We start from the raw sequence: 27134 nt of genomic DNA, 5'->3' as shown, positions 1-27134 counted from the left end.
TCCTGTCCGTCTACCCATCCACCCAGCACACATGTATTGGTCATCTACTATGTGCTAGACATAGTGTATTGGTCACCTACTGTGTGCTGGACACAGTGTGTTGGTCACCTACTGTGTGCTGGACACAGTGCGTTGGTCACCTACTGTGTGCTGGACACAGTGCGTTGGTCACCTACTGTGTGCTGGACACAGTGCGTTGGTCACCTACTGTGTGCTGGACACAGTGCGTTGGTCACCTACTGTGTGCTGGACACAGTGCGTTGGTCACCTACTGTGTGCTGGACACAGTGTGTTGGACTCGTAGTTCAAGTTGAACAAAACAGAGTCTATGCTGTCAGGCATGTTTTATCCATTCCCCTCCCCACACAGGAAGCTTAGGCCTGGCTTTCTCCAGGGGGGCGTCAGATTCCCTTGGGCACCCCGGATTCTGAACGCTGATCTGCTCTTCCGTACAGACCCAGAGTCAGATTGTGTACTTCATCCGCCAAGCACCAGTTCCCATCACCATAGAGAACTTTGAGGCGACCGTGCAGTTTGGGACAGTCCGGGGCGCGTACATCCCGGCTTTGCTTCGGCTGCTTAGCGGCGTCTATGTCCCTCAGATTTTCATAAACACATCCTGGCCCGAGAGCATCCGAAACCATTTTGTCTCACACCTGCATCGGTTTCTGGCCTGTCTGACAGGTAAGCAAGAGGCTGGGTGGCTGGCTATGAGGCAGCTGGGCAGTTCATCTCATTGTGCTGACACCCTCACGCGCACATATAAGCAGGCAAAATGCCAGTGTACATAAAATAAGAGAAATAAATAGCAGAGGCAGGCGGATCGCTGTGAGTTCGAGGCCAGCCTGGTCTACAAAGCGAGTCCAGGACAACCAAGGCTACACAGAGAAACCCTGTCTTGAAAAAACTAAAAAAAAAAAAAAAAAAAAAAAAAAAAAAAAAGCAAAACAGCAGAGAGAGGACACTTCGAGCATCACCCAGTACTGCAGAGTGGTCACTAAGGGGCACTAAGGGGCGGCGTGAGGGTAGAGCGTTTGCTTACCGCGCTTGGCGGCTTAGGCCTGCTCCTTGGCACAGCTAAGCAGAGCCTTGGTCAATGCTGACTATCGCATTCTTGCAAATGTTTGCCTTCTAATTTACGTTCCCTTTTGTAATATAGAACCTGTTCAGGCCTGCTCAAACCCAGAGCCGAGATCGCTCAGAGTACATGTGGCATCAGGAGCGATACAGGCAACGGGAGGGGCGGCTGGGACTTGTGTGTATCGCGGAGGACATGGTGCAGATAGTGAAATGATTTTATGGTAATTTCTGCACAGACCTCCTGGAGCTTTGCCCCTTGGCTTCTGTTATTTCTGTTCTACGTACCAAGGAAGTCTGAGTCACAGTTACTCCTGTCTGTTCTCCTAAAGTGCATGTGCTATCTTTGGTATCTGTAGGGGTTGGTTTCAGGGATGTTGAAGCCCTTGGAAGATGGCGCCGTAATCGCACATAACCCACACACATCCTCTCCGAGCACTTCAAATCACCTCTGGATTATTCGTAGCACATAATACAACGTAAACAGGTGTTCTATCGTTCAGGGATGATGACAAAGGGACACATCCAACACAGATGTAAAGAATTGTGGGGGGCAGGTGAGATGACTCCGTGGGGGAAAGGTATTTGCCAGTAAGACTGGTCCATCTTCAGAGCCCCGCGGTGCTTGAAGGAGAGGACCAACTCCTGCAGGTTGGCCTCTGCTTTCCACAGCAGGGTGTGTGCCCAGGCACAGGAGACCCTGCCCAACAGCAGCGGAGCAGCAGAGCTCTTTTTGAGTTGTGCATGTGAAACCTATGGGCACACAGAGTTGGCTGCCCCTCCCCCCTCCCCTGTCCTCTGCCTCTTGATCATCACTCCTAATTTGCACAGACGCAGCGAAGCTCACCCTTGGACTTTTCCTGGTCCTTTCTTAGACACTCGGTACAAACTGGAGGGCCACACCGTCCTGTACATACCTGCGGAGGCCGTAAACATGAAACCTGAGGTGGTGGTGAAGGACAAGGAGCTGGTGCAGAGGCTGGAGAGTGAGTGATTGGGGGGGGGCGCAAGGGGGGTAGCGCGGGGGGGGGGGCGGGGAGGAGGGGGAGGGGCGCTGGCAGGGGGTGAGGTGTGTGTGTGGGGGGGGGGGGGGGGCAGCTGCAGCTCCTGATAAAGCTGCTGGTAAGGAGGGCTCTGTGGCAGTGAGGGCACGACCAGGGAGCAGGGAAGGACAACCAAGAGGTGCCCCCCTTGCCTGCCGCCGCAGCCTCCATGATCCACTGGACCCGGCAGATCAAGGAGGTGCTGAGTGCTCAGGAGTCTGTGGAGACGGGGGAAAATTTAGGTCCTTTGGAAGAGATTGAGTTCTGGCACAATCGCTGCATGGACCTGTCCGGCATCAGCAAGCAGCTGGTGAAGAAGGGGGTGAAGCACATCGAGTCCATCCTGCGCCTTGCCAAGTCGTCCTACCTAGCGCCCTTTATGAAGCTGGCCCAGCAAATCCAGGTGGCGTGAAGTGGGCTTGGTCAGCATGACACGGGGTTGGGGGGGGGTGAGAAGAGTCAGCCAGCCAATCATAACGCGCAGACTGACCCAGCGGCGTGGAAGTTGTTCACTTAGCCAGGAGATGGCGATGCCCAGACTCCAAAGCAGCTGAGAACCTACTAGAGGAGGGACTTAGCGAGTACGTGGAGTCAAGGACGGGCCTGTGCAGTTTAGTCAGGAGAGTTTCAAAACAAACCCATAAAAACTAAATTTGCTCTGACAAGCTGATCGTGTAGATACCCGGCTCCCCCAGGAGGTGCATGATCTGTGTGAAGACCTTTCTCCCCAGGGGGAAATTTCAATCAGATACTGAGGGACTTGAGGTGTGATGACCCTGGGGTGTGTGCGAGGGGGGTGACGCCCAGGCAGTTAGCCGACAGCTCTTTACATCCTCTTTGCACAGAGTTCTTTTTCTGTTTGTTTGGTTTTTGAGACAGGGTTTCTCTGTGTAGCCCTCGCCGTCCTGGACTCACTTTGTAGACCAGGTTAGCCTTGAACTCACAGCGATCCACCTGCTTCTGCCTCCCGAGTGCTAGGATTAAAAGTGTGTGTCACCACACCCATCATGGGAACATTTTTGTTTTGTTTTTTGTTTTTCGAGACAGAGTTTCTCTGCGTAGCCTTGGCTGTCCTGGACTCACTTTATAGACCAGGCTGGCTTTGAACTCACATGGGTCTCCCTGCCTCTGCCTCCTGAGTGCTGAGATTAAAGGCATGTGCCACCACGGCCCGGAACTTTATTTATTTATTTATTTTTAAAAAGAGAGATTTGTTTATTTGTTTGTTTGTTTGTTTGTTTTGGGTTTTCGAGACAAGGTTTCTCTGTGTAGCCTTGGCTGTCCTAGACTCACTCTGTAGGCCAGGCTGGCCTCGAACTCACAGCGATCCGCCTACCTTTGCCTCCCAAGTGCTGGGACTAAAGGCGAGCGCCACCACGCCCGGCTTATTTACTTATTTTATTATGTATACAGTGCTCTGCCTGCTTGTACCCCTGCAGGCAAGAAGAGGGCATCAGATCACATTGTAGATGGTTGTGAGCCACCATGTGATTGTTAGGAATTGAACTCAGGACCTTTAGAAGAACAGACAGTGTTCTTAGCTGCTGAGCCATCTCTCCAACCCTTTAAAAAGATTTGTTCCGGGCTGGAGAGATGGCTCAGAGGTTAAGAGCACTTTCTTTTTTCTTTTTTTTTTTTTTGAGACAGGGTTTCTCTGTGTAGTCTTGGCTGTCCTGGACTTGCTTTGTAGACCAGGCTGGCCTCAAACTCACAGCGATCCACCTGCCTCTGCCTCCCGAGTGCTGGGATTAAAGGCGTGCGCCACCACCGCGCCCAAGAGCACTTTCTATTCTTCCAAAGGTCCTGAGTTCAATTCCCAGCAACCACATGGTGGCTTACAGCTATCTGTAATGAGATCTGGTGCCCTCTTCTGGTGTGCAGATGTACATGCAGGCAGAACACTTGTATACATAATAAATAAATAAATCTTTAAAAAAAAATTTGTTGCTGGGCACATCTCTCCACGGCCCCGACTCTGTTTACCGCCACGTGGATAACAGTGCTCCGGGTTTCGCTTTATCACTAGGATGGCTCGCGCCAAGCTCAGTCCAACCTGACTTTCCTGTCAATCCTGCGGGAACCGTACCAGGAGCTGGCGTTCCTGAAGCCAAAGGACATCTCTGACAAGCTCCCGAGGCTGATCAGCCTCATCCGTATCATCTGGGTCAACTCCCCCCACTACAACACTCGGGAGAGACTGACCTCCCTGTTCCGGAAGGTGTGTGTGTGGGCGCAGAGCACAGGGGTGAGGTGGGTGGCCAGGCTGGTAGGGCTCAGGCTCCCTGACACCAATACCGCCCTGCACGCTCGCTTGGACGGACGCAGTCTTTAGAGCTGAGCCTTTCTTTTTATTTGTTTGTTTCTTTTTTTAAGATTTATTTATTTTTGGTTTTTCAAGACAGGGTTTCTCTGTGTAGCTTTGGCTGTCCTGGACTCGCTTTGTGGACCAGGCTGGCCTCAAACTCGCAGCGATCCGCCTGCCTCTGCCTCCCAAATGCTGGGATTCAAGCTGTGCGCCACACCCAGCTCTAAAGATTTATTTATTACATGTTATATATACAGTGTTCTGCCTGCATGTACACCTGCAGGCCAGAAGAGGGCACCAGATCTCATTATAGATGGTTGTGAGCCACCCTGTGTTTGCTGGGAATTGAACTCAGGCCCTCTGCAAGAGCAGCCTCTTAACCTCTGAGCCGTCTCTCCAACCCCTTTCTCCTTTTTCAAGATGGAGTTTGTGGTGGGTTTTGTGAAGACTGACTCAGGAAGGAAGTCAGTTCCTGGGGAGTGTGTCACCAGGAATGGTCGAGTCAGAGTTTGTCCAGGGAGACAGAGGGTGGCGGAGGGTCCGCTGAAGCCAGCATGGCTGCAGAGCTGGTCTGAGAGCAGAGCAAAGGTTACGGCAAGTGTGACATGGAGTGAGATGGGCTTCAGGAGCCAGGCGCCAAGCACCGCTACAGAGGTTCAGAAAAGGGAGTGGTGGGCAGGAGGCCGACCCGAGGCTGTCGGGCTCCCTCTGCAGATGAGCAACGAGATCATCCGCCTATGCTGTCACTCCATCTCTCTGGACCGAATCTTCGAGGGCTATGTCACTTCCAGCAAGAAGGACCTGCAAGGCTGCATTTCTTGTTGTCACGCTTGGAAAGATCACTACCTCAGTGCTGTACAGATGCATACTCAGTACGATGGGGCCCCGACACCCATGCTTACCCTTGACAGTACGACGCGCCCGCCCCCCGTCTTACCCTTGACAGTACGGCACACCCCCCCCCCGATACTCCTGCATACCCTTGCTGTTCCTGCAGGGGTCAGGTGCTGACCCTTCATTACCTCCCCTTTTGTGGATTATATTCTTTTAGACCTTGGAGTATCTACCCCCAAGCTAAGCTTCTGTTTGAACGCACATGTTCTGGCTCCCAGCCCTGAGGTCTCCTTATAGTCTCTTCCAGGCCCCTCCAGCCCCTCTGTCCTCCCGTGGTCATGCCGTCTGAAAGGCCACCTTCTAGAACTAGAGGCTGACCCCTCTATGGTTCTGCTTACCTTGGGCCTCTTCTCTCAGGGTCAAGGAAACTACTTCTCAGGGTCTCCTTTCCGAGTCCAGGCTCACAGAGTCTAGCTTTGCACGCAGATAGGAACTGCGTGTTCCGATTAAGCCCATCTTTCGCCTTCTCGCAGGTTCTCCAGTCGGGGCTGGGTTCTAGACCAGACCAGCATATTTGCTCAGGTAGATGCCTTTGTACAGCGCTGCAAAGACCTGATTGAGGTAGGGAGATTGTCAGCGGGGGGGGAGGGGAGCGTTGGGGTGGTGGTGTGGGGTGGGGTGGTGGTGTGGCAGGGAAATCAAAAGCCCACAGCAGACCCTCAAGTGTCCTGTGTGGAGCTCAGCAGGTGGGGCAGAGTCTAACCCTGGGGGCTGGAGAGATGGCTCAGAGGTTAAGTGCATGAACTGCTCCTCCAGAGATGCTGAGTGAAATACCCAGCAATCACATGGCTCACAACCATCTATAATGTGATCTGATGCCCTCTTCTGGCCTGTAGGGGAACATGCAAGCAGAGTGCTGTATACATAATAAATCAATCTTAAAAAAAAAAAGAGTAACCCTGAGCCAAATTCAGTGGTGATGCCTTTAATCCCAGCACTTGGGAGGCAGAGGCAGGCAGATCACTGTGAGTTCAAGGCCAGCCTGGTCTACAAAGTAAATTCAGGGCCTGGAGAGATGGCTCAGAGGTTATGAGCACTGGCTGCTCTTCAAAAAGTCCTGAATTCAATTCCCAGCAACCATATGATGGCTCACAACCATCTAGAAGGAGATCTGGTGCCCTCTTCTGGCATACAGCTGTACATGCAGGCAAAACACGGTGTGCATAATCTTTAAAAACAAAAAACAGCTGGGTGTGGGTGGCACACTCCTTTAATCCCAGCACTCAGGAGGCAGAGGCAGTGGATCGCTGTGAGATCGCGACCAGCCTGGTCTACAAAGCGAGTCCAGGACAGCCAAGGCTAACACAGAGAGACTCTGTCTCGAAAAACCAACCAAACAACCAAACCAAACCAAACAACAACAACAAAAATACAAAGCTAGTCCAGGACAGCCAAGGAGACACAGAGAAACCCTGTTTCCAAAAAAGAAACAAACAAACAAAACCGAGAGTCTAACCCTGGAGCTTGGCACGCGGCTCTTGGGCGGGGCGTGTCCTCCCGCTCCATCTCTTTCTTCTTGGTTTTCGTCTGTTGTCACTGCCCAAGCATCTCACACTTCATGCTGAAGTCCCCTCGAGGGCTCTCCGTCCTGACGGTCCTCTCTAGCTCACAGACGTGTGAGGGTGAATCACAGAGCCTGGCTGCCTGGGTTCAGAAGACAGAGCGCAGCCCTCACGCTGATCTCCTTGCAGGTGTGCGAGTGTCAGTACCACTTTGCCCGTTGGGAAGATGGCAAGCAGGGGACTCTTCCCTGCTTCTTCGGTGCCCAGGGGCCACAGATCACACGGAACTTGCTAGAGATCGAGGACATCTTTCACAAGAATCTGCAGACGCTGAGAGCCGTCCGTGGAGGCATCTTGGATGTCAAGAACACCTCTTGGCATGAAGACTACAACAAGTGAGGGCTCGTGGGCTCAGCGCCAGGCGGTGGGGCTCGGCGCTCACAGGCCACATTGGAAACCCCAGGATTTGGGTGGCAGAGGCAGGAAGATAGCAAGTTGAAGGCCAAGGGACAGCGTAAGGGTGGGTTTGACGAGGTGGGAGCAAGAAAGAGCACGAGGGACGGAGGTGGTTGGTCAGGCTCTAGAATCCAGAGTGCACCTTTCAGGACACTGAACAGATGTCCTGAAAATCTATACCAGTGGCGCAGGCCTTTGATCCCAGCACTTGGGAGGCAGAGGCAGGCGGATCGCTGTGAGTTCGAGGCTAGCCTGGTCTACAAAGCAAGTCCAGAACAGCCAAGGCTAACACAGAGAGACCCTGTCTTGAAACCCGCACCCCCCCCAAATCTACACAGGTGGGTGCCCATGCGTTCATATCCATGGGTAAGGCTAAGGATCCACTTCATGGTGTAAAGCACTTGGTCACGTGGGACATAGTCGGGAGGCAGGTCAGTCAGGCACTCTCATCTCTCTGCCTCTCTGACCTTGCAGATTCCGTGCTGGGGTCAAGGATCTGGAGGTGATGACCCAGAACTTGATCACCTCGGCCTTCGAGTTAGTTCGGGATGTTGAGCACGGAGTGCTGCTTCTGGACACTTTCCACAGGCTGGCTACTCGGGAGGTGCGACCCCCCCAACCCTCCCACCCCAGGGCACCTCTCTCTCTCTCTCTCTCTCTGTTCTTCTGCCATAAGAGGCTGAGGGACCCGCCTCCACGGAGTGTGCCGTCTCACTCCTTAGGCCATCATGCGCACCTATGAGAAGAAGGCTGTGGATCTCTACATGCTGTTCAACAGTGAACTAGCCCTGGTGAACCGTGAGCTGAACAAGAAATGGCCGTACCTGGAGCCGTACATGGCTCAGTATTCCGGACAGGCCCACTGGGTGCGGATCCTTCGGAGACGTATCGACAGAGTCATGAATGTAAGTGTCTGGCCTCAGTGAGACAGCAAAGTGTGCTGGCTGTGTACAGCCTGGGGGAGGGGGATGGGGGGGAGAGGGGAGGGGAGGGGACCGGGGGGGGCAGGGGAGGGGAAGATGGGGGGGGCGCGGCGGTCCAGACTGGGTGCTTATGGCAGACTCAGTTACCTTGGCAAGCGTGGTTTGGTTTGCAGAGGTGGCAGGACTGGTTGGTGGGACTTTTGTGTCAGAGCGGGAGAGGATGCACGGCATCATCTGGGGAGACAGAGTGACAGAGCAGGGCTGCCCCACAGGCTGGGCCGTCAAAGCCAGCGCTCTGGAAGAACAGGAGCAAAGGAGCAAGGAGCGGGAAAGGGTTTTCTTGTTTGTTTGCTTTTGAGACAGGGTTTCTCTGTGTAGACTTGGCTGCCCTAGAATTTACTCTAAAGACCAGGCTGGCCTTGATCTCAGAGGTCTGCCTCTGCCTCTCGGGTGCTAGGATCAAAGGCATGTGCCGCCACCACTAGGTGTGTGTCTGTGTGGTTTAAAAACAACAAATTTTTGTGCTAGGCATGGTGGGGTGTGCTTGCAATCCTAGCACTTGGGGGGCTGAGGCTGGCGGGCTGTGAGTCCAGGCTAACCTGAGCTGTACAGTGAGAACCTTTCTAATTAAAAACAAAAGTCTCGGGGGAGGCGGGGATGTTTGAGCGCCTTACTTGCTGTCCCTGATTTATTCTGAGAGAGAGTGAGGGGTCCTGGAGGAGGCGACTGGACTGAGGTGGGCCTGGGATGCCCTGAGCAGCAAGGCCTCAGGCACCTGTTTCTGTGCTTTACCTTTCCTGCCAGCTGTTCTTTGGGAGTGTGCTCTATTTTTTTTTCTCCCCCAAACAGGGTTTCTCTGTGTAGACTTGGCTGTCCTGGACTCGCTTTGTAGACCAGGCTGGCCTCGAGCTCACAGCAATCCACCTGCCTCTGCCTCGCGAGTGCTGGGATTACAGGTGTGTGCCACCACGCCCGGCTCACTCTGCTCTCATGTATCCACATTGAGTCTCCTCGGTGTGCTTTGCTTCTTCCTGTCTGGTCCTGTCCTCCCTCCAGCTCAGCAGCTCAGTCTCCTCCTGGGGGCTGAGGGCGGCCATGCGCACCACCTGTATAACAGGCTCCCGTCTGCTCCTCCCCCCAGTGCCTCTCTGGTGCCCACTTCCTGCCCCACATCGGGACCGGAGAGGAGACTGTGCACACCTATCAGCAGATGGTTCAAGCCATCGATGAACTGGTTCGAAAGACCTTCCAAGAGTGGACAGCAACGCTGGACAAGGACAGCATTCGGTGGCTGGATACACCACTGCTACGGATTAGCCAGGAGAAAGCGGGCATGCTGGATGTCAACTTTGACAAGTACAGGACCCCTTCCCTCCCCCAGCCCTCCCCCCCTGGTGCCGGTCTCCTCTCATTCGCCCAAGAACTTAACTCCCATCCTGGGTCCCCTCTCCCACCCTATCTTTCCTGCTGGCTAGATTTTTGTTGTTATTTTCAAGACAGTGTAGCCCTGACTGTCCTAGAATTCACTCTGTAGACCAAGCTGGCCTTGAACTCAGAGATCCGCCTGCCTCTGCCTCCCGAGTGCTGGGACTAAAGGCGTGCGTCACCATCGCCCGGTAGCTATCGCTTCTTAATTGTAGTTTTACTTAGATTGGGACTGAGGTATTAGGTTCAATTCTCAGTACTAAGAAAAAAAAGTTAGTTCACAGCTTATTTATTTATTTATTTTGTTTTTTCGAGACAGGGTCTCTCTGTGTTAGCCTTGGCTGTCCTGGACTTGCTTTGTAGACTAGGCTGGCCTTGAACTCACAGAGATCCTCCTGCCTCTGCCTCCTGAGTGCTGGGATTAAAGTTGTGTATCACCATGCCCCGTTCACAGTTTCTTTAAAGTAAGCAAGAAAACAGACAACAACCAACTATGGTTTTAACAAATCACCTATGTACTCAACTAGTGATTTCACTTTTCTGCCACTAGATGGCTGTGACGATCCAGCTAAGCCCTCTCACCCTGCTCTCTAGTCCCGGCTTTCCTAAGGCGCCACACTACCCTGCAGCTCTGTTTTAGAGACATCTTTTTAGTGTCATTTTAAAAAGTAGCTAGATGCTGGGCGTGGTGCCCCACACCTTTAATTCCAGCACTCGGGAGGCAAAGACAGGCAGATCACTGTGAATTCGAGGCCAGCAAGTGAGTCTAGGCCAAAACCAAAAAAAAAAAAAGGTTCATTAATTAGTAGGAATATGTAGTGAGTTCCAGGTGTGGTGGCCCACTCTTAGACTCCTAGTACAGGAAACTGAGGCAAGAGAGTTTCATACTGGGACTAGGAACTAAGGCAGGCACAGAGGATGGCCCTGTCTTCAGGGGCCACGCTGTCATTCTCTCAGCCACAGTTAACCCAAGAGCAGAAAAGATGAGAGCCAGGGGCGGGTGGTGGTGGTGTGTGTCTGTGAGGCAGCTGTCTTCAGGGACTGTGAGTCTTCTGGTGACAGCAGGAGACGGTTGTACACGGTGGGTTGGGCTCTCCTGCGCTGTGGTGGGAGCTCTAAGGCTCTGGTTCTCATGTTGGCTTTAGCTCATAACATCTGTGTCTGTTGGACAAAGGCGCAGAGGGAATATGGAGGTCCGGAACAAACAGGGCTGTGTCTGTGCAGGACAAGTGAAGGTACCTAAGCAGGGAGAGGTGACACACAGAAAAGACGGCCAAGGGCAGCAAAGGGAGGGAGGTGCAGGCATGGGGGAGGGGGGAGGGCGTGGGAACAGTAGGCGCCACACAGAGGAGGAGCAGTGAGGAAGAAGACAGGTTTGGGATGTTTGATCAGGGACAGGTGCCCATGAGCTCTGGTGAAGTTCTTGGTTCTGTAGTTGTGGTACAAGGTAGGGTCAAAAAGAGCCGTAAAGTTGCCTCTGATGGCTGGAGAGGTGGCTCAGCAGAGGACCTGGTTTCGGGCAAGGTGGTGCATGCCTCCAATCCCAGCACTTAGGAGGCCGGGTCACCATGTTCCAGGCCAGGCGTAGCCTTGGCTGTCCTGGACTCGCTTTGTAGACCAGGCTGGCCTCTAGCTCACGTGGATCCGCCTGCCTCTGCCTCCTGAGGGCTAGGATTAAAGGCGTGAGCCACCACTGGCTGGCCCCTACTAGTTACATGTTTATATAAACAAATAGTTTAATTGGTTATAACATTTGTAGGGACATAATAGGGCTGATTTTCCTTCCCCGAAACAATGTTTCTCTGTGTAACCTTGGGTGTCTTGGTAACGTTGGGTCTACTCACTTTGTAGACCAGGCTAGCCTTGAACTCACAGAGATCCAGACTGCCTCTGCTTCCCACGTGCTGGGATTAAAGTCATATGCCACGACTGCCTGGCTTAGGGCTGTGTCTTAAGATGTATTCTCTGTTAAGACAGATATGTAGCTATGCTAGAGGGTCTCCCTAACGGACAGTCTTGGGCTAATATGACGTGAGCACGCTTTGGTCACTATTTGTCCTTTGTTCATAAACTACAAGACAGTGGAGCCAGTGAGATGGCACCGACACTAAAGGGGCTGCCAGCGTGATGACTGTAGTGCCATCTCTGCAACTCAAGTGGGGGGAGGAGAGAGCTGACTTACACACACACACACACACACACACACACACACACACACACACTAAATATATCTGAAAAATTACACTCATAATGCCACCAAAACTTTAAAAAAAAAAAATAAGGGACTGTATTCCAATCATTAAATGTTCCTTCCTTAAATTGTTCAGGTCAGGGAGTGAGTGAGTCCCTCGCTGTGACACTCTGCTCTCTAGGACGTGGAATGAGATGTGTGTTAGGATGGGTGCCAGCTGTGGTCACCTGCTGGGACCAGCAGCCCCCCTCCCCCACTGCACTGTTTACATCTGTTTGTATGTGGAGCATGTGTGGAGGTCAGAGGAGACTTGTGGGAGTTGGTCTATGCTGTGGCTCCCAGGGTTTGAGCTCAGTGGTCAGGCTCAGTGGCAAGGGCCAGCCATGACAGCAGGGGAGCGTCTCCCTGACTCCCCCTGAGCTGCCTTTCGCATTCTCTTTATAATTTCGCCTCACAAAAAGGCCTTGCAACGTTATTTATGGCCTAGATTTATCTGAAACTCAGACAACTGCCAAGTGTTTCTTCCAAACAGAAGAAGTCCGTTTCCGTTGTTTTCTAGAGGAATGTAAGGTGCCTTACAACACGTCTTGTGATTTTAGGATAAAATTGTCTCAACTCAGAAAATAATAGATAAGAAAGAAGAGAAATCCTCTGAGCTGATTAAACCCATAAAGAAATTGGAGGCTGTTTCAGCTCCCACACTTAGCAGCACCCCCAGAAGTGTAGATAACTTCATCAGGCTCACCCTTCATGCTAAGGTCTGGCTGCAGCTCTGAAATCAGCATTCCCTGGACAGTCCTCAGCATTACCTGCCTGTTAGTCCCGGAGCCTTCTCGGCCCTAATAGCATTTATGTTGCCCAGCAAAGGGCCTTTGCCACCTCAGATCACAAATATTTGGACTCTGAAACCCAAATGGGCTTTTAGCACATTTTATGGCAGAGCAGCCTCACAGATTGAACTTAGCGCAAACGTGTTCCAGATGTCCTCTGTGCCCTGGTTGTCACCCTGTGGCAGGAGGACGGATCATCCCCAGACCAGGAAGGGACACCATGCCTGCCGCTGCCTTAGTTCTTGGTGTGTCCCTCTGCTCGTCCCCATTCTAACCGTGTCTGCTTGCCCTGGGCAATCAGCGCTGCCCTCAGCTGGCCTCACTTTGCTACGTCTGTTATATGTTTGGGGCTACATTATAAAATAATTTGTTTTTAAAAGTAATCATTTCTCTCTCCTTTCTTTTTTCTTTTTCTTTCTTTCTTTCTTTCTTTCTTTCTTTTTTTTTTTTTGTTTGAGACAGGGTTTCTCTGTGTAGCTTTGGCTGTCTTAGACTCCCTTTGTAGACCAGGCTGGCCTTGAACTCACAGAAGTCTACTTGCCTCTGCCTCCCAACCACCATGCCAGCCGTGTGTGTGTGTGTGTGTGTGTGTGTGTGTGTATGTATGTGTGTATATATATATAAGATTTATTTATTCAAAGCGAGTCTAGGATAGCCATGGCTACACAGAGAAACCCTGTCTCGAAAAACCAAAACCAAAAACCCAAGATCTATTTATTTATTATGTATACAGTGTTCTGCCTGCATGTACACCTGAAGACCAGAAGAGGGCATCAGATCTCATTATAGATGGTTGTGAGCCACCATGTAGTTGCTGGAAATTGAACTCAGGACCTCTGGAAGAGAAACCAGTGCTCTTAAGCGCTGAGCCATCTCTCCAGCCCCCAGCTTGTATATTCTTAAATAGATTGAAAACAAGTTGACCTAATCTTGTTAGTTTATTTATTTTTGTACAGTGCTAGAGATCAAACCTAGGGCTGTGTACAATCTAGGCAGGATCCCAGTAACCCCACCCAAGCCTCTCAGAGCTGCTATCTTTATCATAGAAAAAGAGTCTCTCAGCAGATTCTATTTTGGGATTCACTCTGCTGGCTAGTTCATGTGCACGAACCAAGCTGCTGTAATGATTGTCCTCATTACTCTTTTTTTTCTTTCCAATTTTCCTAGCTATTTTTTGATATGTATTTCTCATAAAAATTTCCAAATAATTTGTTTAGTTCCCAAAATAGTCACATTCCTATTTTTATTAGATGATGGGTTGGGTTAAATTTATAGGTTAAGTTTAAAATAATGAAAATCTTTATGATTTTGAGTATTTTTGTCTAAAAATAGCACTCTTCTTTTCATGTATATCTTGCTTTTTTCTCATAAGCCATTTTTTAGTATATACCAATAATTTCTGATAATCTTATTTTGCTTTGTCACTGCTCTTTTCCTACATAACAATGTCTATCTGATACTTTAAAAAAAATTTTTGGGAGGTGTTTGAGACAGGGTTTTCTGTGTAGCCCTGGCTGTCCTGGAACTCTGACTAGACTAGGCTGGCTTAGAACTCAGAGATCCGCCTGCCTCTGCCTCTGCCTCCGGAGTGCGGGGATTAAAGGCATGAGCCACCACCACCCATCTTAGTATGTGTAGAAGTGTTTTTTATGTGTGTGCTTGAAGTCATAAGAAGATCTAGAATCTCCCAGAACCGGGGTTACAGAGGCTCCTTAGCTGCCGTGTGGGTGCTCGGGATCGGACCTGGGCTCTCTGCAAGAACAGATACTTCTCTTCACCACTCAGCCATTTTTTTCCACCCTAAGAATATGTTTTTATTACAAAATATATCATACACACAGAGACATGTGTAAAATTTGCATGTTCAGCCAGGTGTGGTGTCGCGTGCCTTTAATCCCAGCACTCAGGAGGCAGAGGCAGGCGGATCTCTGTGAGTTCCAGTCCAGCCTGGTCTACACAGTGAGTCCAGGACAGTCAGAGCTGTTATACAGAGCAACCCTGTCTCAAAAAATCAAAATCAAAATCAAAAGGAAAAAGAAAAAGAGTTGACTTTGTTGGCCTGTCTTGTAATAGTCAGAACATGTAGTCATGTGAGGTCGATTCCTATACGGTGATGACTGCGGCTCCAGCCCTTTAGATAAAGTACGGCCTCTAGCTTGGGCCAGGTTTCTGTTGCCATTTATAGTGGCATTGGAGATACACAGGGCTTGGGTAGAACTGAATTCCTGAACTTTGCTTTACCGAAACAAAAGAAGCAGCCTGGTGTGGGGGCACACACCTTTAATCCCAGCTCTCGGGAGGCAGAGACAGGCAGGTCACTGTGAGCTCTGAGCCTGGACTACAAAGAGAGTCCGGGACAGCTAAGGCTACACAAGTAAAACCTTGTCTCAAAAAACCCAACCCAACCAAAATCAAAACAAAAACAAAAAACAAAAAGTTAGCAGTATGCAGGGCATTGGAAAGGGAGGTGGTAGGAGGACACGATGTGGTCTTTGGTCTGTGTGTAATGTGAGTCGTGCTTTCTTTAGTGCTCGCCCTGTGTGCTGTATTCCTGTCTGATGTCCTCCTGTGTGCTGTGTTCCTGTCTGATGTCTTCCTGTGTGCTGTGTTCCTGTCTGATGTCCTCCTGTGTGCTGTGTTCCTGTCTGATGTCTTCCTGTGTGCTGTGTTCCTGTCTGATGTCCTCCTGTGTGCTGTGTTCCTGTCTGATGTCTTCCTGTGTGCTGTGTTCCTGTCTGATGTCCTCCTGTGTGCTGTGTTCCTGTCTGATGTCTTCCTGTGTGCTGTGTTCCTGTCTGATGTCCTCCTGTGTGCTGTGTTCCTGTCTGATGTCTTCCTGTGTGCTGTGTTCCTGTCTGATGTCTTCCTGTGTGCTGTGTTCCTGTCTGATGTCTTCCTGTGTGCTGTGTTCCTGTCTGATGTCCTCCTGTGTGCTGTGTTCCTGTCTGATGTCCTCCTGTGTGCTGTGTTCCTGTCTGATGTCCTCCTGTGTGCTGTGTTCCTGTCTGATGTCCTCCTGTGTGCTGTGTTCCTGTCTGATGTCCTCCTGTGTGCTGTGTTCCTGTCTGATGTCCTCCTGTGTGCTGTGTTCCTGTCTGATGTCTTCCTGTGTGCTGTGTTCCTGTCTGATGTCCTCCTGTGTGCTGTGTTCCTGTCTGATGTCTTCCTGTGTGCTGTGTTCCTGTCTGATGTCCTCCTGTGTGCTGTGTTCCTGTCTGATGTCTTCCTGTGTGCTGTGTTCCTGTCTGATGTCTTCCTGGAACAGTCTTCTTCCTTGGAGGCTGCTTTCTCCTGAGGCAGCTCCAGTTTTTACAATGATTTCTTTTATCTGTGGACATATTTGAATTTGAGATGCCTGTGGACCAGGAGGTAGTGGCCCATGCCTTTAATCCCAGCACTTGGGAGGCAGAGGCAGGTGCATCTTCGTGAGTTTGAGGCCAGCCTTGTCTACAAAGCCAGTCCAGGACAGCCAAAGCTACACAGATAAACCATCTCAGAAAAACCAAAATAGAGAGAGAGAGAGAGAGAGAGAGAGACAGAGAGAGAGAGAGAGAGAGAGAGAGAGACACAGAGAGACAGAGAGAGAGGGGCCTGTGGGACAAAGCAGGGAAAAAGATCTGTAGACAGCTGGACCGTCTAGAGCTCAGGCAGGCTCACCGGGCAGTTGGTCAGCTGTAGAGGCAGGCAAAGCTATGGGAATGTGTTGCTCAGTCTGGGAAAGTGACTGGAAATGCAGAACCAGGAGTCCCCACTTAAAGGGGGCCACAGAGGCAGCAGGGTGTTTACTGTACTTGAGTGAAGTGACCCCCAAGGTACTAGATAGGACAATTTCTACTGAAGAGAAGCTCAAAGGGGCGACTGTGGGGAAAGAGTGGCCCAAGGAACGTGGAGTGTTTGCTATGATAGTAAAACCTACAGAGCCGGCCTGGAGCAGTGGCTGGGTGGTCAAGAAAGCTGCCTGCTCTTCCAGAGAAGCTGGGTTCAGGTCTCTCCACTCATATGGTGTCTCACAACTGTCTGCAGCTATAGGTCTGGGGGACCCAGTGCCCTCTTCTGGCCTCTCAGACGTGGTTCCTAGATATACATGCAGGCAGAGCAGCTGCACATTTTCTAAGACCCCACACGGAGGTCAGGGAATATAAGGCCAAGAAGCTGTGATGTCTCTGTGCTCTGTGGATGGAGCTGTGGGAATTCTCAGTGAGTCCACTGAAGGGTAGGGAAGGAGTGGAGAGGCAGGACTGGGAGTGGGGCCCTGCCCTTGGGACGAGAATGACAGGGAAGAAAGGGCAGAGGGCAGGGCCTGTACGATTAAGAGTTAAGGGAATGTAGTTTTATTATTATTATTATTATTTTTTTTGAGATTATAGAATTTAGGTCATGTTCCTAATGGTCGGAAGGAGCTAGTCTGTTGTGGGCGTGGTGGGCTGTGGCTGGAGAGTGGCTCCTGAGGGAGGACAGGGTTACAGGACAGAGCCCCAGGGGACATTAGTGCAGAAAGAGGAGGGACTCCGAGGTCAAAAAAACGTGAAGGAAGCCTTGTCACAAGACAGGTGTCACAAGACAGCTCACACAGTCTAGAGCAGGAAGCATGGGCCGTCCTCACCAGAAGCTCTTCTGCTGGGGGAAGAGTGGGGTTTACACATGGTACCTTGAAGAAATTATAGTTGTTAAAGACTCCGCTGTTCCCCCATCCCACCCACCCAGTGTGGTGGCGCAGGCCTGTAATCCCAGCACTCAGGAGGCAGAGGCAGGCAGATCTACGTGAGTTCAAGGCCAGCCTGGTCTACAAAGAGAGTTCCAGGACAGCCAGAGATGTTACACAGAGAGACCCTGTGGCAGTGGGGGAGAGAGAAAGCCTTTCTTGACTTCAGGCCTGTTCCCCACATTGTATTCTGTCAGATTCAGGGTATCTGGTCTTACATTGAGGTCTGTGACCCATTTGGAGTTGAGTTTTGTGCAGGACGATAGATATGGATCTGTTTTCATTCTTTTACATGCAGCTACCCAGTTTGGTTAGCACCATTTTTTTGTTTGTTTGTTTGTTTTCCAGACAGGGTTTCTCTTAGTAAGAGCCCTGGCTGTCCTGTCCTGGCCTCACTCCTCACCTGCCTCTGCCTCTCGAGTGCTGGGATTGAAAGGCATGCGCCACCAAGCCCCACCATCTAGCTCCATTTGCTGGGGATGCTATCTTTTCTCCAGTGTCTTTTTTTTTTTTTTTCCTTATCAATAATCAGCTGTCAGGGAGATATGGAGGCAACACCCCTTTAATCCCAGCATGTGGGAGGCAGAGGCAGGCAGACCTCTACGAGTTCAAGGTCAGCCTGGTCTACATAGTGAGTCCCAGGACAGCCAGGACTAAACAGGGAAGCCCTGTCTCAACCAAGCAACCAAGAGACAAACCAGCTGTCTGTAGGTGTGGGGTCATGTCCAGGCCCTCACTTTCACTCCATTGTTCAATTTGTCTGTTTTCATGATACCTCGGTAGTTTTTGTTACTATCACTCTGTAATACAACTTGAAATCTGCATGGAGAGAGTAACTGGGAAAGACGCGGGTGTAGCCTGGAGAGCCCAGGTGGGCGGCAGGAGAGGGTTTAAGGTGAGGCTGAACTAATCTGTGGTCTTTATTGCTGTGCTCAGCAGGCTTCACATGACTTACCCTGGAGCATAGATGACAGATCTCACCTACACCCCTCTCTGCCCCACCCCCAACCTGGCTGGTCTCAAATGCACAGATAAGCCTCCCAAGCAGCGCTGGGTTTAAAGGCTGGCCTAAGCTGGAGATTTTGTGAGATATTTAGACTAAAGGACAAAAGAATCATTAAGATAAGGGGCTGGGCTGGGCGTGGTGGCGCACACCTTTAATTCCAGGCAGAGGCAGGTGGATCTCTGTGAGTTCCAGGCCAGCCTGGTCTACAAAGCAAGCCTAGGACAGCAAGGCTAACACAGAGAAACCCTGTTTCAAAAAACAAACAAACAAACAAATAAACCAAAGAGAGAGAGAGAGAAAGAGGCTGGGATTGAAGGCTGTAGCTCAGTGGCAGTTGAGAGCGCATGTGCTTAGCATAAAGGAGACCCTGGAAAGTTGCTTCCATCCCCAGCATAGACAACACACAAAAACCATGAAATAAAAGCACATCTGGGTCTGTGGAGGAAGTGACCTTAGGAGGGACTTAAAGGACCGTGGCCTGAAGGCTCATGTGAGGCCAGAGAGCAGGTGGGGTCTGTGAATCTGAAGTAAGCCTGCTGAGGAAGTGAGAGGAAGCTGGGCGTGGCGGGATGCTTGCTTCAGATCCCCAGAGGATTCCTGGGTGTGGCGCGGGTGTGGCCACTGGGCGTGGCAGATGGAATGGAAAGGGGGTCTCTGTAGATAGGAGGCTCAGGACGCTTGAGACTGAGCTACATGCTCCAGATGTCATTAAAAAAATGAAACCAATTTTTCTTTTTGAGATGGTTTCTCTGCGTAGCCCTGGCTGTCTCGGAACTTTCTTTGTAAACCAGGCTGGCCTCGAATTCACAGAGGCCTGCCTGCCTCTCAGAGTGCTGGGATTACAGCGTGCGCCCCTGCACCTAGCCTCACATCAATTTTTATAGTCAATACAGCATTCCCTCTAGCACACAGTCATCACAAAATTGTTAACGGGCATTTCCTACTCTCTCCGTAGAAGCTCTTTTCTGCCTTTTAGCTCCGTGTCCTTTTTCTGTCCTGTGAGAGGCCTCAGTCAGTTGTGCCCTGTCCTTATTTGGCGTCCTGAGTGTCTCTGCTGTCATTCAGAACTTCATGAGCACCAAGGACGAAAACCCAAAACTAACAAGCAACAAAGGACAAAAGCTCTGCTCCGAGTAAACACGGGAAACAACAAAGCTGCCACTAACCTGCTCAGAGAAACAAAAGAGCCCGTAAGACAAGAACAGGACGCTGTGGGACCGGGCACCAGGAGCACCCCGGCAGCCAAGCATGGTGGTGCGCTCGTAATCTTAGCACTTGGGAGATGGAGACAGCAACATCAGGGGTTCAAGGCCAGCCTGGGTAGCATGCGAGTATCTCAAAATACCAAAGCAAGCAAACAAGAACCTTTGCATGTTAGGAAAAGAATAGAAAAGCTCGATCACATTGCATTTGTATTCACAGCGCAGGAAAGGAGCTAGACACTGGTTTGAAGCTCTGGGCAGGATGGGTGAGGTTTGTCAGCAGTAAGTGTTGTTGCTTGTCAACTGAGCGTCCCCTCCCAGGCTGATCAGAGACCACAGGGGGGAAAAATCTTCCAAACGAGGTTCTTCCTTGGTGTATTGCATGCCCTCGCACATCCCTTAACCCTTGGGACCTCTGGCCTACGGCCTGAGCGTGAGCAGGAAGGCTAGAGTTTTAACGCCAAGTTTGTGAGGTTGTGTACACCTATCTCGGTCTCAGAATGCTATTCTCCTTCATGGCCTGGGGTCCCCAGTCAGGCCGTCTTCTGCCTGTCACTGTCTGGTCTTCATCAATCAAAGGCCTTTAACACTTTGCTGGTACCAGGGAGCCCCACCCCACCCCCACTTTACAGAGCCAGAGGAGAACACGGGGAGGTTGCTTCTTGAATATTCCACAGGTTTTCCTGTTTGAGTCTTGGTTTTGGAGCCTCTTCTAGAGTTTCCCTGAAGCCGCAGTCCCTGGGGCTGTTGGAGAGCTGGGTAGTTTCCAGTAGTCGCCATCGAAGCTTGGGTTCCCTTCCGCTCCGTACCCTCCATACCCAGGCCGGCTGCTGCTCCACTTCAGCACTTAGCCTTGTCACACGGTACCTGTGGGCGTTTGCCGCAGACACTGGGCAATCCCCTCCGCCACTGTTCTCATGGTCTGCCCCTGTTTTCTGGAAGGCCTGTGTCATTCCTTTTGTGTGCCCGGTGCCACAATCCTGTTGGCCGGGCCGCTTTCTCTCTCAGGCCGCGCCGCTTTGTGTCTCAGGTCGCTCCTGATTCTATTTGTGGAGATTGACTACTGGGAGCGGCTGCTGTTCGAGACGCCTCACTATGTGATGAACGTGGCTGAACGCACCGAGGACCTGCGCATTCTCCGTGAGAACCTGCTCCTCGTTGCTCGGGACTACAACAGGTGGGCTCCCCACTTGGCGCAGCCTCGCGTTCACTGTGGCTGCCTTAGGATGCAGCCTGTTCCCCGAGACTCCCGCCCGCCACATTGAAGGGGATGGATGGTTTAGAAATATCTGGAAGGTTGGGAAGTCCAAGATCAAAGTAGGGTGAGCCGCAGTGTCGGGTCGGATGAAGTTCTCCGCCTTGGCAGTCTCTCCCGTGGCGGAATGAGACAGGAACTGTGTTAGGTCCCTTATGCAAGGCAGCAGCCCCGTTCAAGACAGATTCACCTTTCCTGCTCCACCCAGCTCTCACCGCCTGGCCAGACCACAGCAGAAGGGAAGGTTGTAACAGACAGATCTGGCAAAGAAACATTTACAGGCCTTTCTCACCTCAGTGACAGTCCAACGGGGCCGGGCAGTTTTGTTTGACTGTCTAGGGAGGCTACGTTCAGTGTGGTACATGTGACCAATCGTGGGTGGCACACTTTGCTTATTTATTTATTTATTTATTTATTTAATGTGGATGGGTGTTTTCTCTGTGCACCACATACAGGCCTGGTGCCTAAGGAGGCCAGACGTGCATGTCAGATATCCCAAGACCAGGGTTACAGATGGTTGTGAATGAAATACCATGTAGGGGCTGGGAACTGAACCAGACTCATAAGCAAAAGCAAGCGCTCTGGAGTGCTGAGCCATCCCTCCAGCCCTGCTGTGCATATGGAGGTCAGAGGTCAGCCTGTGGGAGCCAGTTCTCTCCCTCCACCACGTGGGTCCCAGGACTTGAACTCAGGCTATTAAGCTCAACGGCAAGTGGCTCTAACCACTGCGCCACCCCACCCGCCCCTGGCCAGTATGCTACATATGACATTCACATTATCACGGCTTCCTTGGGGAGCCCTGGGCTAGAATGCTGAGTGTCCTGGCAGGAGGAGAGGCCGTCACAGCTCTCTATCAGCAACCATTCTCCCCTCACACACACAGGATCATTGCCATGCTGTCCCCAGACGAGCAGGCCCTGTTCAAAGAGCGGATCCGGTTCCTGGATAAGAAAATCCACCCGGGGCTGAAGAAGCTGCACTGGGGCCTGAAGGGGGCCAGTGCCTTCTTCATCTCCGAGTGCCGCCTGCATGCCAGCAAGGTAGGCCACAGCCTGCGCACGCTCTGCTCAGAGGCAACCCATGCCTGGCGCTTGGGAGCTGGAGGAGACGTCGGGAAGTATTATGGGATAGAATAATGGTGCTGGGGAAGAAATCCCTCCTCCCTGAGATGCGGAGCTGGGAATTGATCCCAAGGTCTGCGTGTGCTAGGAGAGTGGCTCCTCACTGAAAGGCGGGGAGCAGGGGGGGGTTTGGTTTTTTGGAGACAGGGTTTCTCTGTGTAGCCCTGGCTGTCCTGGACTTACTTTGTAGACCAGGCTGGCCTCGAACTCATAGTGATCCACCTGCCTCTGCCTCCCGAGTGCTGGGATTAAAGGTCTGCGCCACCACCGCCCTGCGGATTTTTTTTTTTTCTTTCCCCTTTTAATGCCAGCAACTCTGGCAGGAAGCTAAGAGGGAGAGTAGAGTCAGGTTCAAAGAGCCTCAGCCCAATCTAAAGCTCTTCCTGGGAGGGAATACAGGAGGTGCCCGCGCCGCCCCGGAAGGCATGTCATAGGAGCTGCCCCTGTGACCCGTGGCTGGGCCTGGCCGCAGGTGCAGAAGATTGTCAATGACTTCAAGGCCTCCACTCTGACCATCGGCTGGAAGGCCCAGGAGATGTCGGAGACGCTGCTGGTGCGCATCACTGGCAAACGGGTGTACAGGGGCCTGGAATTTGAGGAGGCCCAAAGGGAGCACCGGCTGGCCGTACAGCAGAAACTGGCGAGCCTGCACCAGGATGTGGTGAACATCATGACCAACTCCTACGAAGTATTCAAGAACGATGGCCCTGAGGTAGGCATCCGCGCCAAGGGACACACCCTGCCACCACACTCCCCTGGTCCCAATGTATGCTTTTCAAGTTCAGTTCCCCCTCAGTGTTGCAAGTCTCTCCTGCTTTAGCTTTTGTGTTGATGGGTGTTTGGCCTGCACACAGGCACACCACATGTGCACTTGCCGCCCTCGGAGGCCAGAGGAGCCCCAGGTCCCCACGGTTGTGAGCTGCCACCTAGGAGTCGGTCACTGAGCCAGGATCCTTTTCCAGAGCAGCCGTGTGCTAACCACTGAGCTGCCTCCAGCCCCCAGGGCCCTGTGTTTCTGTAGCTCTCTTCTCCCTCCTGCAATCAGCTGGTGGCCCCCGGCCTGCACAGGTCCCTCCAGAGCAGCCCCTCTCTCTCCTCTCCCCAGATTCAGCAGCAGTGGCTGCTTTACACCATACGCCTGGATCGCATGATGGAGGACGCCCTGCGCACAAATGTGAAATGGTCGCTGCTGGAACTGTCCAAGGCCATCAACGGGGATGGGAAAACCACTCCAAATCCACTCTTCCAAGTCCTCGTCACCTTACAGAATGATGTGCAGGGAGGTACGGCCCAGGTAAGAGCCTCCGGCACGGCAACACTATCTCACCTTAGTCCTCGGTTTCTCCCAATTATTTAATTTTTTTTTTAATTTTTAAAAGTTAAAATATGGGGCTGGAGAGATGGCTCAGTGGATAAGAGCGCCGCCTTCTCTCCAGAGGTCCTGAGTTCAATTCCCAGCAACCACATGGTGGCTCACAACTATTTATAATGTGATCTGGTGCCCTCTTCTGCCATGCAGGGTACATGCAGATAGAGTACTGAATACATAATAATAAATAAAATCTTAAAAAATAAAAGTTAAAATATAAGCTAGGCGGTGGTGGTATACCCAGCACTCGGGAGGCAGAGGCAGGCAGATCACTGTGAGTTCGAGGCCAGCCTGGTCTACAAAGTGAGTTCAGGACAGCCAAGATAACATAGAGGAAACCCTGTCTCGAAACAAACAAACAAAAAAGAAACCCTGTCTCAGAAAAAAAAAAAAAAAGTTAAAGTATAAACACATCATTTCTCCTCGGGAGGCAAAGGCAGGCAGATTGTTGTAAGTTCGAGGCTAGCCTGGTCTACAAAGTTAGTCCAGGACAGCCAAGGCTACACAGAGAAACCTTGTCTCGAAAAACCAAACCAAACCAAACCAAACCAAACAAAACCCAAAAAAACCCCACATCATTTCTCTACTTGTCTTTCCTCCCCTCTATACTTTCCATGTCCCCACCTTGCTCCTTCTCAAATTCATGACTCCTTTACTTTAACTATTACGTATGTATATACACACACACATATAATGCATAAATATATAAACATAGCCTGCCGAGTCTGTGTAGTGTTGTCTGCATGTCTATGCTTTCAGGGCTGAGCATTTGTACTGGACAGCGATTAAGGGGTGCATCCTTGCGGAGGACCGCTTGTCTCCACTCTGCAGTCTTCAGCTGGCCACTGTCTGTGGTTTGTTTGGGGTGAGACCCCATGAGATTCCCTTGTCCAGGTCTTGTCTAGGCAGCCAGACTGTTGAGGCACCATAGGGGAAGCATCGCTGTTCCTAGGAGACGGGTTCTCAGCAGATTTCCCGGACGTCGGGGCCCTTGCCATTCTTCTGCCCCATCTTCCGCGTTAGGTCCTGAATCGTAGACGCCGGAGTTGTGTGGCAAATGTATCAGTTCAGGCTTGGCACTCCACAACCAGTTGTTATTTTCTCTCAATTCTTTGTTTTTTTAAGTACATGTGGGCGTTTTGCCTACATGTCTGTGTACCAGATGTGTACCAGATGTGTGCCTGATGTGCGCAGAGGCAACAGAAGGGGAACAAACCCCTCACAACTGGAGCCACAGACGGTCGTGAGCCACCATGTGGGTACTAGAAACTGAACTCAGGACCTCCGGGAGAGCAGCCAGTGCTCTTAACCACTGAGCCACGTCTCCAGCGTCTCTTCTCCCTGCCCCTACCCATCATCCTCGGCCTTGACTTTCTCTTGTGCCTGCAGGCCCAGTTCTGTGGTGTCCAGCCTTAGAGGCTCTGAGGCCTCTGTGTCCGCGAGCTTCGCTTAGCTGCTCTGTGCTCTCTCACAGGTGGAGTTCTCCCCCACGCTGCAGACCCTGGCGAGTGTGGTCAATGACATTAGCAGCCACCTCTTCTCCACCATCTCCATCTTCCGCCACCTCCCCGACATCCTCACCAAACGAAAGATGAATCGAGAACCCATCCATGTCCTCGTGGGTGAGGGGGCTGCGGGGAGGGCGTGCAGTGGGCAGGGAGAGCACGCAGATCTGAGAGGACTGATGAGGGCGTTTCCTTCCCTGGGGCCACTTGCTTCTGAAGGAGCAGCAGCAGGAAGGAGCCTTGAGATTAGTTACTGATACCCACGGGTTGTGCAAATTGGGCTAGGAGATGAGCTACCATAAGTTTGAGACTTGTGTTGGGCTAGGAGAGGCCTTGGTCCCCAAGAGAGACCTCTGGTCCTATGCAAGAGACAGAGTCAGCCTTTCTTGCTGTCTCCTTGGCACACACTCTCTCTCTCTCTTTTTATTTTCTTCTTCTTTTTTTAATTATAATAATTATTATTATTATTATTATTATTTTGGTTTTTTTGAGACCGAGTTTCTCTGTGTAGCCTTGGCTGTCCTAGAATCACATTGTAGACCAGGCTGGCCTCGAACTCACATAGATCCGCCTGTCTCTGCCTCCTGAATGCTGGGATTAAAGGCGTGGGCCACTGCCAGGCTCTTTTTTTCTCTCTAAGATTCATTTACATTTCTTGTTTTGGGTTTTTGCATTTATGATTATTTTATGCGTACAGGTGCAGGTGTATGTATGTCTGAGTGTCTGTGGACCACAGGTTGCCCTAAAGAAGGCCCTGTATCCCCTGGAAGTGACGTTACAGATAGTTGTGAGTTTTCGTGTGAGTGCTGGGAATAAACTCCAGGTGCTCTTAACCAGGGAGCCATCTCTCCAGCCGCTTCCCTCTGTCTTCCTAATGCTCTCGGTTGAGTACATTTACTGATGGAAACCCGTGGAGTCGGGAGTTCAGGCCAGGGCCCAGGGGCTGAGGCCGTATCAGCGAGAACCATCTTTCTTGTCCCTTTGAAGAGCGAGATGAGGACATCAGGAAGATCCAGGCCCAGATCAGCAGTGGTATGACTAACAACGCAAGCCTGCTGCAGAACTACCTCAAGACCTGGGACATGTATCGGGAAATCTGGGAGATTAACAAGGACTCCTTTATCCGTCGCTATCAGCGCCTCAACCCCCCTGTCTCTTCCTTTGATGCCGACATTGCCCGGTGAGGCCAGGGCCCGGGAAGGGGCGGGGCCAGGACCCAGGGAAGGGGCGGGGCCAGCCCGAGCTGTGGGAAAAGACTGCTGCACCTTTGCTTTTTTTTTTTTTAAAGACAGGGTTTCTGTGTGTAGCAGAGCCCTGACTGTCCTGCGTTTGCTGGCCTTAAAGGTGTGTGCCGTGACACCAGGCTTACACCTTCCCCTTTCTTTCTTTCTTTTTGGTTTTTCGAGACAGAGTCTTTCTGTGTTAGCCTTGGCTGTCCTGGACTCGCTTTGTAGACCAGGCTGGCCTCGAACTCACAGAGATCCTCCTGCTTCTGCCTCCTGAGTGCTGGGATTAAAGGTGTGCACCACCACGCCCTGCAAGATCATGTCTTTAAAAAAAATTGAAGGAAGAAGTAGGAGAGAGACAGAATGGGAGGGAGAGAGGGGGAGAGATGGGGGAGAGAGAGACAGAGGGAGAGAATTTTCACACTAAATGGAAGAAGGGCTTTAAGTTCTGACACTGACTGCCTTCTTTTCATGGTCACCTGGCCATGGCTGTCCATTCAGTCCTCAGGTCTTTCTCTTCAGGGGCAATAGTTAGTGAGGAAGACAAGTGCGTGGCTGAGAGTGGAGCCTTGTGTGCTAGGAAGGTCTGCACCCTGCCCTAGCACTGACGCTCTGCAACCTCAGCAGGGCCTGCTTCAGTCTCCTGTGAGATGGTTGTTATGCAACCTACCGTAGGATGCTGCGAGCCGATAGGTGGACACCAAAGTGCCTGTAGGGCTCCATGCATGTGTGCTGTGACTGTACAGCTCCATGCATGTGTGTTCTGACTGTACAGCTCCATGCATGTGTGCTGTGACTGTAGGGCTCCATGCATGTGTGCTGTGACTGTACAGGCTCCATGCATGGCATGTGTGCTGTGACTGTAGGGCTCCATGCATGTGTGCTGTGACTGTACAGGCTCCATGCATGTGTGCTGTGACTGTAGGGCTCCATGCATGTGTGCTGTGACTGTACAGGCTCCATGCATGTGTGCTGTGACTGTAGGGCTCCATGCATGTGTGTTCTGACTGTACAGCTCCATGCACGTGTGCTGTGACTGTAGGGCTCCATGCATGTGTGTTCTAACTGTACAGGCTCCATGCATGTGTGCTGTGACTGTAGG

The 27134-nt window shown here is 51.5% G+C and overlaps 1 protein-coding gene across 1 annotated transcript in view; it reads left to right on the top strand.

The window, feature by feature from the left end:
* Dnah2 (dynein axonemal heavy chain 2) overlaps positions 1–27134 on the top strand; it is a 100183-nt gene that overhangs the window by 6915 nt on the left and 66134 nt on the right. Inside the window, exons 3-18 of the mRNA XM_051167293.1 lie at positions 456–684; positions 1953–2063; positions 2285–2523; positions 4147–4338; positions 5140–5297; positions 5793–5880; positions 7011–7216; positions 7752–7881; positions 8000–8182; positions 9342–9556; positions 20587–20733; positions 21695–21851; positions 22405–22644; positions 23038–23226; positions 24776–24923; positions 25794–25986. Coding sequence (XP_051023250.1) covers positions 456–684; positions 1953–2063; positions 2285–2523; positions 4147–4338; positions 5140–5297; positions 5793–5880; positions 7011–7216; positions 7752–7881; positions 8000–8182; positions 9342–9556; positions 20587–20733; positions 21695–21851; positions 22405–22644; positions 23038–23226; positions 24776–24923; positions 25794–25986 — 2825 coding nt within the window. The remainder of the gene's footprint in view (positions 1–455; positions 685–1952; positions 2064–2284; positions 2524–4146; positions 4339–5139; positions 5298–5792; positions 5881–7010; positions 7217–7751; positions 7882–7999; positions 8183–9341; positions 9557–20586; positions 20734–21694; positions 21852–22404; positions 22645–23037; positions 23227–24775; positions 24924–25793; positions 25987–27134) is intronic.

Source organism: Acomys russatus, chromosome 25 (assembly GCF_903995435.1).
Source record: "Acomys russatus chromosome 25, mAcoRus1.1, whole genome shotgun sequence".
Lineage (NCBI taxonomy): Eukaryota > Metazoa > Chordata > Mammalia > Rodentia > Muridae > Acomys > Acomys russatus.
Note: the sequence above shows the minus strand (reverse complement) of the source record. Positions and strands in the feature narration are given on the sequence as shown.